The following is a 15,528-nucleotide window of genomic DNA, read 5'->3' as shown; positions in this document are numbered from 1 at the left end:
ATCATGCAGAGTGCACTTATATGTTTACATATACACATAAAAAGACAGAAGGGAACACTGTTATTTTACAATCAATTTCTGGAAAGTTTCCTGTAGAAAAAAAACAAAAACTATGGTACTATGTCACTAATTATGGGGGAAATGACGACCCTCCAAGCTGGTTCAATCCCATGGACCGGCAGGATAAATCTGGGTGGGGAAAGTGAAGAAGAAGCGCATGCCCCTCCCTCATCATCACCACTGAGGTGCCCTTGAGCAAGGCCATTAACCCCATCTGCTCCAGTAGAGCTGCCCAGTGGTCGATCAGACTGGTTGCACTGGGCAGCTTCCAGGTGTGAATGTGTACCTGTGAGTGTGATCAGGGTGTTCCTGAAAACTCAAGAGAAACTCCCCTGAATGAATAAAGGTTAAAAAAAAAAAAAAAACACAAATTAGTGCTCAGTTCAAGATCAAGATGTACTTTATCTGTCCCCATGAGGAAATTTGTTTTGGTCTCTGCACTGCAGTTCCACAATAAATAAACAAACAACAATACACACATAAACAGCACACACAGTCACAACACAGGTAATTAACACATAAAACCAGTAGCACACATTGTACCTAACCTAAAGATAAAACATAAATCAACTGCATAAGAAACATAAGACCAGCAGCACAAAAAATATTTCCAATTTATTCGTTCTAGTTTATTGCCAGTTTAACCAAGAGAGTCGATCAGTCAGTGCAGAGCACGTCTGCTGAAAATGCTAAAGTGTAAAAGTTGTCAACATGGAAAACAAACAATTCAACATAATATGAAAGATAAGTTTTCAAGAATAAATGAATATTTACTCTGGTTTAAATAGAGCAGTTCCTCCAAGGAAATGTACATTTTCACTGTACCACAGTTCTCTCTAGGAAACTAACCAGGGAATTATGGACCCATTAAATAAAACATTACCCAGAACACTCTTATATCATTTCATTGCTTTTCAGAAATATTTATGAAGTAACTTCTTAGCAAAACAGTATGTTCAACATGGAATAGAGGCAGACCAGCACAACAAAAGCTAACCCTGAAGTGGATTGGACTTTTGGAAGCATTCTGATGTACATGGTTTGAGGAAGTGGAGCGTTTTTGGGTTTTTTTGATATGTTATAAATACAGAAGTGTCAAGGACAGTTAAAGAGAGAGTGGGTGGAGGCAGACAAAAATACTGGCTCCTGAAAGCAAGCTGGGGTGGCGTTAACTGACTGTATTGCCACAACATGTTGCTCAACTGTACAGGAATGGAAACGGAAACTTAACAATACAAGACCTACTTGAGGCCTGAACTTTTATATGAGTGCAAATTCAGTGGTTTCCTTTGTTACCATATTCGTAGTAAATAACGTGCCAGGAGGAAAGAGATGTAATACTTGCAAAAAAAAAGTTCTTTTGAACTGAATTTGTGCAGCTAAAGAGATGTGAAGCAATAGTTAGTCTGCAAAACAAGCATTTCCAGTACATGGGTTTATGTTTGCCTGTTTGTTTGTGTTGTATTTATTGTCATAACACTGTTTCTCTTACATCTTATAGTGCAGGTCCCTCTTGAAAAAGAGGTTTTCATCTCAGTGACACTTTAATTATTAAAGTCAAAGAAAAGAAAAGACAGGCATTCAGGTGTTGATGTTGAATTGCTGCAACAATCTTTCATAAATCACGTGGTGGCAAGTGTTTCCCATGAGATGAGGAATGTTGTTGGGTTACTTCTTGCAGGGTGGGACGGACAGACAGGTGGAAACGGTTGTCTCGTTGTAGAGTAATTTCTTTTTAGTTCAAATCATAGAAGTTATGGCATCAGTTGTCGTGTCCAGTCTTGTGTGTCTTTTATGTGTGATCCTGCCCCCGGCTGTATGGGGTGAGTTTCATTTTGGTATTTATTTGTAAGGTTTGGGATGTTAAAGACTGTATCTTCCTCAGTCATATGACGACAGTCACAAAGTGAAACTAAAATGATAACTCTCATTTTACGTTCTCAGTGGGATCGTTGTCTGTGAAGTATGTGTACTGTATGTTTAATGTATATTCAGAGACAAATAAACTGCACTATTTTAGCCGCTTGTCTTATCATTTCAAATTATACTGTAACTCCTCAATCTCTCTGTCTCGCTTCTCCTCACCATGACTGTGAGGTGTGTGTGTGTGTTTTATATGTTGCAGCTGATTACTGTAGAGGCTACTGGGACACCAATGGTCACTTCTATGACCCTCAGCAATGTGGCACTCGATACTGCTGTGGAAACTGCAACAGTAAATACTGTTGCAGTGAAAAAGAAAATCGTCTACCTGAAGAAAAACAAGAACTCTGTTCTATGAGGTGAACTTCAGATTTTGTGCCTATGTTTCACTCTCCATGATGCAAAAAAATTTAAAAAGTAGCAGTTACAGGATATGATATTCTGAGAAGTGATATTAGTTCACCAGCTTATCAATCTCTAAGCATTCTTAAACAATATAATTTTTAAGAAATGTCATTGTTTGTAATCCTTTTACTTCTTAAAACTGCTGTTTTCTGTCTGTCTCTCCAGGTCCAGTTATGGGAAAAAAAGCAAAATTGCTATTCTTCTTGGAAGCATCATAGGGTCTATTATTCCCATTATCCTCTGTGTGTCTCTTATCATCTGCTGTGTGGCACCTTGCTGCTTGTGCTACAAAAAGTGTTGTCGAAAAGGACGCAACCGAAGTAGGACACACACTTCTCATGGTAAGTTTGTGTAGACATCCTCTCGCTAAAACTTTTCATGTATCTTAAGAAAATTACACAGCAAACAATGTGGAAGTGATTACAGCTACCCTGATCTTTACTGCTTGACAGTGTAGTGTCTTGGATGTACTGGTGGATCATGTTTGCAAACTAAACTCAATCTATGATTTTACCTATAGTTGTGATGACCACTCTGACACCAGCCAACACACCCCAGCAGCCAGTCTTACCCTCTGGATATCAGCCGTCCTACCCGGGCTACCAGTCTGTACCTGTGCAGTCGGGATATGAAGGCCCGCCTGTGCCCACAGCACCACCACCACCATCATACCTGGAATCTGAGGGTAACAGTACTTCATGACATTTTCAAACTTGATAATTATGTTCACCTTTGAACTTTTTGACAGATTGAGCCTAAAAGCAAAATAAAGGCAGCTTGATTCAGTTAGGTTGTTTCTAAGCATGTACTGACAGAAATACTGTTGTAATGCTTAAATTCACTGAAAAGACCAAAAACAACAATGAATGTATCCTACTAACAAGTATTGCCTGTGTACCTAAAGCAATGAATTAGTTTATTTTGAGTCACCCCCATCCTGCTGCTGTAAAATGCTCACTAGAGCACTAAACTTGTATTAATTCACAACAGAAAATATTAACCAACAACTATACTATTTATTCCTTTTGAGTACTGTTTTGCTAAAAAGTACAGTGCCCAGCTTCTTTTTATGAAATTACTGAGCTTTGTTTAGAACTTGAACTATATATACTATATTAAACCTGTTATTAAAGATTAGGAAGATTAGGATCAGTAGGAACCATTGGGCTTAGGGCTGAGAGCCACAGACAGGGTAGGATGGACTAACATGTTGTTGGTTTTGGTCTTGACAATAACAAAAATAAAATATAACACCGGACTTATCCTCTAATTAGGCCTACATCTTAATTAAAACAAATATGAATTAATAATAGGAAAAGCGACACACAATTCTTCTGTGACAACAAGTTAAATATTAGTTTTTCTTTTCTTTTTTTTAGCTGATCCAGCTTACTCTCCAGGTTTGTTCAGTCCCGGACAGCCGACGTACCCTTTTCAACTCCAACCGTACACATTGCCGCCACATTCGGCTGAGCTTGCACAGCCTCCTTACAACCCTTCCTATGGTCCATGAAAACACTTCATGTATTAAAACCCTGGCTGAACTACCGTTCTCACTGGAAATGGAAATGAAACGTGTGGATTACATTGTATTGATAGAGTGGAAACTGCTTTGCAGGATGTCAAATTCGAATTAAATCTGTTTTAGGAAATCTACATTTTTATTGTAATATGTCCAAAATTTAAACTAACTAAACTATTAAAACTTATTGCTATATCTTGCTGTTACTGCTTTTTATGGGTAATTCATTATGAATTAAAGCTTCAGTTATAACCATGTGTTTGGCAATATCCAATTTTATAATATGATTACCTTCAATTCTGAAAAATGTTGAATTTCCAGGAGAGAAATATAAGTACAAGTACAAACACACAAACTCCAAGTCAGGACACAGAAAAACAAGAATAAAAAGAGCAATTATATGATTAAAAAATGATATAGTAAGCATGGATTATTTCTCAATCATTTAGTCACAATTCAGATTGTTTTGTGATTTTCTTCTTATATGCAGCACCTTAAACTGTTGTGTGTCATCAGAACTGTTGAAATTATGATGAAACACTCTGGGAAATGGTGTATTTCAGCATTGAGAAGCAACTACAGTACAATGCCTAATAAGCAAAAAAGTGTTTTTGCCAGTGATGATTATGATGACTTGTGTGTTTAGCTGACTATCTCCCAATCAGCTAGCATAGCATGTCTTTATTTTATTTAAACACAGTAATATCACTATTAATAAAAGTATCAACTCTACAGCTCTAATTTTTGGATCCATTTCTCTTTTTAATGAACTCCAAACGCCACCAGAGGTTGCTTATGTCCCACTTTATTTTGTGGAAAAAAGGAAACCTGTATTATAAATGCAAGACAACAAATCAGTGACCTCTTAGTTTTTGAGACAGTAAACAAGTCTCATTTAGGCTTACTTTTATTTTTTCTAGCTTATTCAAGTGATTTTATATAAGTTTTTAAATATCAAAATTTATAATGACAGCCTATGGAATGATAGACCTCAGTTGGAAAGATGAAAAACTCTTTGTAAATTTGAAACTCACATGCTTGGATGTACGTTGGCCTACAGACCCTGTTCAAATTTCAAAATGTTCAGCAAACTTTCGATATTGAAAGTTGTGTTCTGTGTTGTGATACCTTTTGTACTTTTGGAGCAACTTAAGTCCAAAGTGAGGGCTTGTACAGCAGTCTGCAGATCTTATCAGTGTGTGATGTCATCAGGCACAGGCTGAATCAGCCAACTTTTTAGACCAGAAAAAAAAAAAAAAAAAAATCTAAACACTTCTCACTCCCACAGTTTTAACTCTTCAAACATTTCATAGTTACAGCTTCTCAATTGTGAGATTTGCTGCATATCTTTGTCTTTTATGATAGTAAATTAAATACTTGGCGGTTTAGACTGACAAACATTTTATAGGTCAAACAATTAATTGATTAATCAGAGTTAAAAAAAACAACAACTGTTTTTGCAGCCCTAATCTCACATGGGTAGTGCCAATAAAATGAGCAACGAAAACTAAAACATAATGGCTGGATTTATTTTCGAGGCAAAAATTATTAAAGAACCCTGGACACTTCTAAAAACTCTAGTTAACAGCAACACCTGTAAAGCTGAACAAAACACTTACTGCTCTCCTTTACTTGCCCTTACTGTATCTTTATGGTAGATCCATATATGTACCATTATAGCAAATGTGTGCATTCAAACTTGTTGCTTGGTTCACTCTTTCAACAAGTCATTTTCAGTAGGAACTGTCAGTGGTTTACCATCATTAAGACACATAGGTATTTTCTGGATAAATCTGAACATGTGAATGAGTTTCTTAGGATAGTCTAAATGCAATGCATACATTAACTACAAACATTAAATAACTTAGTCTTTGTTTAAAATCTGCTTAATTAAATTTAAATCCACTATTTTGCACCTGCATTTGTACTAACATTGGTATTGGCCCCCATGAATGAGTCTTTGGTACTTTTTGAATTTGCATGGTGATTAAAAGTGGTCTGGCCTCAAGTCTGTCCCCAGCAGTTATCTCAGACAGATACTGACTAACAGACTATGACAGCAAGATAGAGTTTGCCAGTCCGTATAAAATGGAAATGAATAACAACACATTGATCTGGCACTACCAGGTGACATCAATCTGCTTTGCTACTGTGATTGGTCAAAAACTTTTCAGTTTGGCATAGAAATTACATCAGTGAATCAGTTGGGGACCAGCTTGTGTCCAGACCCCTGGTTACATGCACTTATAAAGTCATAACTGCCATAACCTCCTTCTCTCTTTCTCTCTCTCCATCTCTCTCATCAGCAGTGACAGTTTTGCTTTGGTGAGACTTGTTAGGTCCTAACTGCCATCATGAAATTTTAATGACATCTAGTGACAGTAAACAGAAACTGCAAGTAATTTGGAAATTAATGTAAAACAAATTCAAAACTACAGATTTAGAAAATTTACATAATTCAGCCACTTTGTGAAATGTGTTACCCTAACATTCTGAGTCTTGGTGTCTCAGTTGCCATCTGAGGGGTCTAATGACTCAAGTATGGAGGTTGACAGTCAGTGTCAGGATGACCAGGATGCTCCACATCTTAACCAATCTCTGGTTGAGACACAAACTTGTGGTTCTGACCTGCGTGGTAGTCAAGGTGGTCTACTCTCTTCACCTCCTTCAGTGGGACTTCTGCGGCAGGGTTTAGGATATATACGGTGTCAATATGGAACAGGTTTTCTGATAATTACGTCTACAGGAGTTGATTATTAATGAGGTTTTGTGTAGTCCCATTGTGTATTAGACATGTAACAGGCATGTGGAAGGCATGTGGAATTCAGCACTTCCCAGGATCATAACCAGTCATATTTAGGTTTGTATATGTGTTGTGGATTCTTATTGGTTGATTGGTTTTGGAACACAGCATTATATTAAATCTGTCAAAAACGTAATCTAATGACACAGTTATTATGTTGGATTGGATGATGGAATGTGGTGATCGCATTGCACTTAATCAAATGCGCTAAATTGGTTATATTTTACCAAAGTTTTTATAGCTAATTTAGTTAGCTAGTAGGCTAAGTTATCATTTCTGTAGAGCTGTGCCTAGAGATTGCTGTGCCTACATGACTGACCAATGGGTTTCCATGTTTGTTGACCAGGCAATAAATGTCCATACAGAAACTGAAGTGAGTGTTGGTCCTTGTCTCACAAAACACAACACAGACTGAAGAAGAGTTACAATGGTTACACATGTATATGTATATAGAGATATACAGGTATGTGTATATGTTTACTATGTACATGCATTATCATACTACCTTTTTTTTTACCATAAAATATATAAATATTGTAATAATTCTAGTATGAACACTATCATATGTAAGCAAATGTAAATCAATGTAAAATGTACTCTTGCAGTAAGGCATATATAAAAAAATTTTTTAGTTTTTCAAGAAGACAGAAGGGAAAACATGAGACTGAGACATTGAGCAAGATCAGAACATTAAGTAACCAGGGATGTTGGCAGAACCACGGTAGCTGTGTACGGACGACCTTTGCAAGAGCTGATTGGTTAAGTGCAGACCTCTCCCTCTCTCACAGTTTCCTGTCTGAATCCGGGCATTTTGAAGTGACCAAATCTTCAGTCCTCTGTGTGTTCCTGGTCCCTTTCTTGCACAGGAAGTAGCGTCTTCCTGCGCGTAACCACCAGCATAAAGTTAATGCATTAATCAATGGCAGCTTACACCAGAAATCTCTTCTTCTTCACATTGTCACGAGCAGATTAGTAAATATATTTGTCTTACACGTCTGATGTGAATTTCAACAGATATGGCACCAAGGTAAGGTATTGTACAGACTGGGACAATATTCTATATTTATAATTGACGACTGATTGTATGTGTGTTTTTAGTAATAATTGATGCAAAAGACGGTTGTGACAGATATTGTGTATTAGTAATGTGTACTATCCTTGGTGGTCTGAATGGGGTAGAGTTGACATCATTGAGCTATTTTGTCTACTATTCTGCATCTGTAAGGTAATAGACAATATCATTATTAAAACTGTTTTGCATTCATTTTTCTTTGTTTCTGTTTTAGTGATAACACACCAATTTATGTAGTTGTTGGATTTATCATCCCTTTCATCATTTTCATCTGCTGTTGTCTCTTTCACTGCTACCTCCAGTACAAATTATGCTGCAAGCCCCGACGTAAGTAACCCTCCACTAATGAAAAATTAAGTCTATAGTTGTTAGTGATGCTTTTAGATACAGAACTACTACTGCAGCTAGTTCTTCAGATAAGTGTGTGACTGCCTTGATATTTACAACAACCAATGTTGAAGGAGCTCAAACTGACTGTGACTTGATTTATCGAGTTATCCAGACTTAAAGGAGGAGGTACCCTAATGTGGATGCAAACATTTTTGTGTCAGTGAGGCACTGATTGCCTCACTTTGTTTGTAGAAATATGTAATATTGGTGCCAATTTACAGTATGTTGGCAGTCCAGTGTTACTAAAGTAACTACCAGTTTATTTCTGCTGTGAGCCTTCTGATTTTGTCCTCTTCTCTTCACATCATTTATACTGAATCACTTATATTTATGTCCACTCTTAAAAATAGTTTCTTTAAAAACTCCCAAGAGTAGAGATAAGCACCTGAGCTCTGTATGTATTTGTGTGTGCACTGCACACTCTTGCACTTCCTCTCTGTTGTGTCTTTTAACCAGCTTGTTCAGGTTTACCATGCAGCAACTAATTAGCTGTGGCAGAGAACGGTAGGCTAAAACACAGCAAGGATGTGAATTCCCCCAACTGGGGGAGATCATATCCAGGAATGTCAGGGCTCCATCTTGTCTAACTCATTGTTTCCACCACAACCACAGTGGGGAAAAGTAAAGACCATCCCATGTCCTTTACAGGAAGTGGTCAGTGAAAATAATGAAGAAGAATTTTAATTGAATTTTAGTGACGCCAAATTAAGCAACATTCATAGAACAGGACAATTTATAGAAGCTTGTTGATTTATAACGAGCTTCAACTTTCCCTGCCAGATTATGGTTTAAGTCTTGCTGCATATTTGTGGAACAAACAAGTGACATCTCTGTATAAAATCTGAACTTCCTATAAGTTTTAATGTAGAATTGCTTTGTATTTACCATTGTGAATTCTCTGTGCTGGTGGTCATGCTCTAAAAATAAATGCAATAAATCTGGTTAACAATTCCTTCCTCAGTTGTACTCTCCCACCTCATCTGAAACTGTGATTGAACCCCCTACCCCCTACCAAGCTTTTATATCATATATTTTTGTCTGTTTAAAACTGTTACAGCTACTATCAACAACATCACTCCTCAGCACTACCCCCAGCAGCTAAATGTATCACCCTTTCTGGGGCTCCAGAATGCGCTCTTCCAGTCTGCACTAGTCCAGTCGGGTTATGGAAGCCAGCCTATGCAACAGGGCTGCAAGCCTCAGCCCATGCTGACAATGCCCTACCTGGGACAACCTTTCACACCAGGACCATTACCAACATATCAGGAAGCCAGTGAGTATAGGTTTCCTTATGACTTCGGGTCTTACAGGTCTGATTGTAACAAAAGCCTGTTGTCCAATCAAGGACAAGGAAATCTTCCTCTAGGTGTTCACTAAAGGAATATTTCTGCATTCATGTTATTTGAAGTTTTAGCTGCTTGCCTCAAGCTAAACAGACACAGTAACCAGTGCTGAAAATATGAGCGAGTACAGCTTCTGAATGATCATGCTGTTCTGTAGTGGAGTGCACATAGCTGCAGTGCAAGGTGAGCAAGGATGACAGTGAGTGAGCAGCTCAGGTTGGGAATGACAAACTAGATTTACTGAGGAGAGTGAGTCTGTTGTGTTACCACACAATGTTTGTGAACAATTACAGTCTGGTATAAGCAAGTAAACAATGCATTTTCCACTAACCTTGTGATAGACAAAAACAACACCGGTAACCACAGTTACTGTTGCCTCTGAATATTGCTATTGTTAACATATGAAATAAATAAACTAGCCGACTAATTGGAGAAAGCCTGAGAGAAGAGAGAAAAGCTCTTTATCAGGATAAGATGTAGATATGTAACTGTACTTTTTCTGAGGACAGTCCATTTTGGATTTCTTTTCTTTCTCTGCATGCCTTTGTATATGTATAACTGGAAGATGCATGTTTTGTAAAATGTCTTTTAATCCAATGTGGGTGACAAACTAACTACAAAAATGAGACAAAAATTTCTGAGACGAAAAGTAGGCTAACTAACAAAAATCAAATGACTAGAATTTGACAAAAATAATATATTTTCATATATTTTTGTCAAACTATTAACTCTAAAATTAATCAAAATCAGGTCTTAAAATGAACACTTCACCCCACATATAAAGGCCAACTCATCTCACCCTACTGTCAAATGTAATCACTCTTACAAAGAATGTTAAACTTACTGTAGGAACCGTGGATAACACATTGTGTAAATTTGTTCTGAGAGCCTTTGCTTTTAAAGCCTAGAATAAATATGTAGATACACTCCAGTTTGTTTCCCAACTTCAGTTAAAAAACTATGCAGCATTTATTATTAACTGTCTGTTAAGCAGATTTTAAGAGGACTGCAGATCTTTAAAAGATAGACAGAAATGAACATTCTCATTACACAAAGTTGATGCACACTGTAGAAAAGCACCCTTAAAATGGGGTAGTGACACATCACAGTGTTGCAAACACATCATGCAATTTTGGTGCGTCAGAATAGCTGCAACCGAACGTGGGGGTGAAATAATCGCTGCTGGTGTAATGTTGGGTCATGTCCGGATTTTGTAAAATAGGAGAAATGGTCACTTTAATCAACAGAAGCTAAGTTGTGGTTACTGTCAAAGCATTTACAGCCCTTTCATACTACTCTATAATGGTAAACCACAGTAACTACGCTAACAATGAAACTGAGAAAAAAAGCATCAAAGTTTTTTGACTTTCCAGCCAAATGTGTTATAGGTAGAAAAGCAGTTATGTACTTATTAAATATGTATTTGTTTAGTAATTTAAGTAATTTTAATGGTTTAAAAATCATCACCAGTTATTTGACCTATGACACCAAAAATGCAGATACTGCACTCTGCCACTGTACTACCTTAAACAAATATATAGGTAGTGCACAAAGTGCAGTAACTACAATCTTAGTGTCTTCTTCCTGAGAAAATCTAAATCTAATTTTATGTTATTTTATTGATTTGTTTTATTGTTTGCATGTTTAAAAAGTTAAAATAGATGAGTAAGAAAAATTCAAGCAATCCTCAAGTATTATTTTGTCAGGTTTAACTTATTAAGGTGGTTTGACATTTATTTTAATTGTAAAATTGATTTCAACCTACTTTTAGAAATTGATATATTAGAATATAATCAATTTCCTGTCTTAATAGAAATATATTAAGACAGGTTAATAAACTTAGCTACATAGTGTGCAATGTAACACCTGATTATGGTTGTACTATCTGCTCCCTGTAACCTCTAAAATATATGAGAGAGAGAAGTGGGAGGGGGCTGTCAGTCTGTAAACTAATGTCAGTGTACTCTCTTGTCCTGTCTAGCTAGCTAGTGCTAGCACAGTGGTAACCAAACTACTATCTACTATGATTGGTTTAGCTGATAATACACAGATGAAGTAAGTAAGAGTTCCAAGTGGAGAACATGAAGATTCCCTTCTTTGGATTGTCATTAAGTTGGCTAGAATACAGGATTTACAGACACTGAGGCTTCGTTCATTAACAATTTGAACGGCTGTTGCAGAGCGCAGTAACTACACTGACTGCAGTTTGCCTTGGTTTTTGGTTGGATTTTGTAATTACTGCAATTTTTAAATTGTCACAAGATAAAACAGACATTTAAAAGTTCAGTTTCAGTCATAACTCAATTTTGACCAAAACTGTGATTTGGCTTTGTGGGGCTACATGCTCATACCATGTTTTCTTTCTGTGTCCAGTCGATCCTGCCCACCCTCCCAATCCAAAGCCTGACAGTCAGGCTGCGTTCAACCCCAGCCAGCCATCGTGCCCTCTACAGCCTCCTGTGCAGCCGCCGCAGCCCAACGCTCCACCTGCCCAACCAGACTTCCTTGCCCAGCCAGCATATAACCCGGATTATGTTGAACCACCACCGAAGACTGGATATTGAACCACAGTGACAAACTCTCAGCCTCTTAAAGTGTGCTGCAACATTTTGGAACTTGGCAGAGCTGGAAATGTGAAACTCGAATAGAGATGCGAGTTGCTTTTGAGCATCTTGATTCATGTGTCTCGATGGTTAAATATGAGAATGTGTGCATGTTGAATTTTGCAGCTGATGTAGTGCATCTGTTCTGTTAAAGAAGTGCCAAGTGAAAATGTTGATACCATGTTGTCATAACCATAGACTTTTTTTTTTTTTTACTGAAAAAGTGCTTTGAACCTTTTTTCATACACTTTCTAACTTTTTCTCTATTGTTCCTAGTGCTTTGGAAAGTGTATAAAGCATTATATGTGTTATATGTTCCCATTGAAGGATTTATGGTGGATATGATTTATGTCATTGCCAGCGAGTGAATACGATGTGTTCAGGGAAAAAAAGTGTTCTATTAACCTCCCAGCAAAAAGGAAGATTCATCCTGTTATATGTAACCTGCAGATATAAAAGTTCAGTGGCTGCAATAAGAGAAAGAGTGCATGTCCCAATGCCTCAACTCACTGCCCATAAATGTTCTGTAAATATACCATAAGGCTAAACTCTACCAAAATGAGAAACATTGTGGCTACTTTAACTAAAATAATATTTTTTTCAAGCATATTCCAGTGATTTTATCTAATTTTTAAAATAAATATTAAATTTTACAATGGCAGTCTAGAGGAATGATCCATCTCACTATGAAAGTTGGAATCTCAACAACTACAAGTGCTAAAGTGTTCATTAGTCATGGACATGTGCATATTCTATTTTCCATTTTGGATTTTTTGGTTAACACATTTTTTGCCTCTTTTGGCACATATTTCATCTAATTTTCACCAAACTTGGTGCATTCCATATTTAGATGAACCCAAACAAAACCTTTGAGTTTGTTTCTTGGTATTACTTACTGTTTGTCTGTAATTGGTTACTAAACTTTGAAGGCATGATCTGATGCACTTAACAGGGCCATAACTCTTTAATACAAAATTCAATTGCAACCAAATTTGGGAATGCTGTACATATAGAGACATTGCACCAGTGTGTTACATTTCATACAATCTACCCACAGTTGACGCTGCAGTAACAATATAACATGATATTTCTACAATTGCGTTGTCTATAATTAAATTAACCTCGGTACACAAGTTCTCCATGGGCATGTGCACGACATATTGAAGCATGGTACCAATAGCTCCACTTTCTGGCCATTAATAAAACACCAAAATACTATTTATTATCTTCCATATCTCTTAAATGTAACATTCCATGGCAACCAAATTCAGCAAAGTTGTACAGACAGGGATGATGAACAAGTCTGTAGCATTTGATTCAATTTCAATTGTAGGTGGTGCTACAAGATTTAAAAAAAATACTGCTGGAGCAGCAGCTCTCTACAACAGTAGAGAGTTGGAACATGTCTGTCTAAACAGTGGAGTATGATTTTTAAAAGATAGACAGAGATGAACATTCTCATTACACAAAGTTGATGCACACTGTAGAAAAGCACCCTTAAAATGGGGTAGTGACACATCACAGCGTTGTAAACACATCATGCAATTTTGGCGTCAGAATAGCTGCAACCGAACGTGGGGGTGAAATAATCGCTGCTGGTGTAATGGTTGGTCATGTCCGGATTTTGTAAAATAGTAGAAATGGTCACTTTAATCAACAGAACCTAAGTTGTGGTTACTGTCAAAGCATTTACAGCCCTTTTATACTACTCTATAATGGTAAACCACAGTAACTACGCTGACAATGAAACTGAGAAAAAAAAGCTTCAAAGTTAGCCAATGCAACAGTTAGCTTGTTGTAACAGCCTGAAGGACTCTTTATACATCCATGAAAGGACTGTTAAGGACTGTTGTTAAGCTAAAGGGAGAAATTATCTGGTCTGTGCAGTGCAGCAGCTGCAGGACGCTGCCATGGAGGCTGAATAGAGAAGCAACTGGAGAAACAACCAGGAGAGTTAGCTTGTTTGTCATTGTTGCTAATGATATCAGACTGGTTAACCAGCAGCCACAAAGTTCTGTTAACTAACAAACAAGATGACCAACAGCTACAAATGGATGTTATGACATGAATACTTCATCTCCATGAGCTCTCTACAACAGTAGTGAGTTGCAACCTGTCTGTCTAAACAGTGGAGTATGATTTTTCACCTATCTTCATCTAGCAAATCAATAGGTGAGTTTCTTTTTGCTTTGCTTTGTAGCATAGGCAAAATGCATTACATTTCCAAACAATGTGAATTGTGCTATATGCCCTTACTTCTGTCATGATAATGTTTTGGTACCATGCCATCTGATCACAACATCAAACAAAATAATCTAGTTTACTAGTATATATATGTATATATATATATATTTAAGCCTGAGATCTATTCTTTGAGATTCTTCATAATTTATTAACCTGTTACGGGCTAGTACAGAGAACCCCAGGGTGCAAAACACAGAGACAGAGGTGAGGAATTGGAATCAGATTATTGGTGTTATTACAACCTGATGTTGAGGAAAAAAGGAGCAGCAGAATCTTAGTGGCAAGGGGGAGGCAGAGGCTGGCAGCCGAATCTGAAGCTGGGGCAGGTGCAGGGGGCTAAGCAGGGCAGAGCAGAGCAGGGGAATGGGCAGAATGAAGCAGGGTAGGAAGAGTCTGCAAGGCTTGGGGGAACAGAGGAGATCCAGAACAGGTTCCAAGTAGATCAGGAGGGAGTCAGAGGCAAGAGTCAGGCCAGGAATGAAGGTAACTGAGTCTACGATCTGGCAGAGTTTGGAGGTTGGGACCAGGTATTTGAAGCGGAGCAGGATGATGATGATGGCTGGCGTGCAATTAAACAGAGGGAGAGAGAGAGAGAGAGAGAGAGGGAAAGGGAAAGGGAGGAGGAGAGAGGCTGCCAGCTAGGCAGAGGTAGAGGGCCTGACATAACCAATCTTGAGATTTTGCTCAACTTGTTTTCTTGAAGTAAATTTTATTCTGATTAAATGTGAAAAGCATTGGACTTGAATTAAGTTTTGAAATCAGTCTTGCTAACTAGCAACATCTGTACAGTTGCTGAAATAATCTCTCGTTTCAGTGGCAAAGTCAACATTTCTGAGAGTGGAGCTGGACTTGTGATTCTGATGCTCCAAATTACGTGGTGAGTTTCATTTTACTTTGTTTTATATGTCAATGTCTCCCAATTGCCTAATTTTATTTCAGTGATGTCCCATTGCTGTCTGTGTAGTAGCCTGTACTACTCTTTACTTAAGTACTAGTAGACTGAGTACTATAGTGACCTATATGAAACACATCAGCAATATACAGCAATATCCCTAACTTAGTCCATCAGTGTTGCATCACTTCAATTCTGGATGCAAGTGAAGTATTATTATCATGATGATGATGATGATTATATCAATAGATAAAATTCACACCTTCTCTGA

At 37.5% G+C, this 15,528-nt stretch overlaps 2 protein-coding genes across 2 annotated transcripts; both read left to right on the top strand.

Moving 5' to 3' along the window:
• The first annotated feature begins 60 nt into the window (after positions 1-60).
• Positions 61-7,118, top strand: LOC137181304 (protein shisa-5-like). The gene is made up of 5 exons (XM_067586907.1): positions 61-1,883; positions 2,186-2,342; positions 2,554-2,729; positions 2,909-3,073; positions 3,768-7,118. Exons 1-5 carry the CDS (start codon positions 1,817-1,819, stop codon positions 3,899-3,901), a joined length of 699 nt encoding a protein of 232 aa, XP_067443008.1. The 5' UTR covers positions 61-1,816; the 3' UTR covers positions 3,902-7,118.
• A 281-nt stretch (positions 7,119-7,399) lies between these two features.
• LOC137182256 (protein shisa-5-like) lies at positions 7,400-12,497 on the top strand. The gene is made up of 4 exons (XM_067588583.1): positions 7,400-7,740; positions 8,000-8,112; positions 9,233-9,448; positions 11,892-12,497. The coding sequence occupies exons 1-4, from the start codon at positions 7,730-7,732 to the stop codon at positions 12,080-12,082; spliced, it is 531 nt and encodes a 176-aa protein (XP_067444684.1). The 5' UTR covers positions 7,400-7,729; the 3' UTR covers positions 12,083-12,497.
• The last annotated feature ends 3,031 nt before the right edge of the window (positions 12,498-15,528 follow it).

This window comes from Thunnus thynnus, chromosome 4 (genome assembly GCF_963924715.1).
Source record: "Thunnus thynnus chromosome 4, fThuThy2.1, whole genome shotgun sequence".
In the NCBI taxonomy this organism is placed as follows: Eukaryota; Metazoa; Chordata; class Actinopteri; order Scombriformes; family Scombridae; genus Thunnus; species Thunnus thynnus.
Note: the sequence above shows the minus strand (reverse complement) of the source record. Positions and strands in the feature narration are given on the sequence as shown.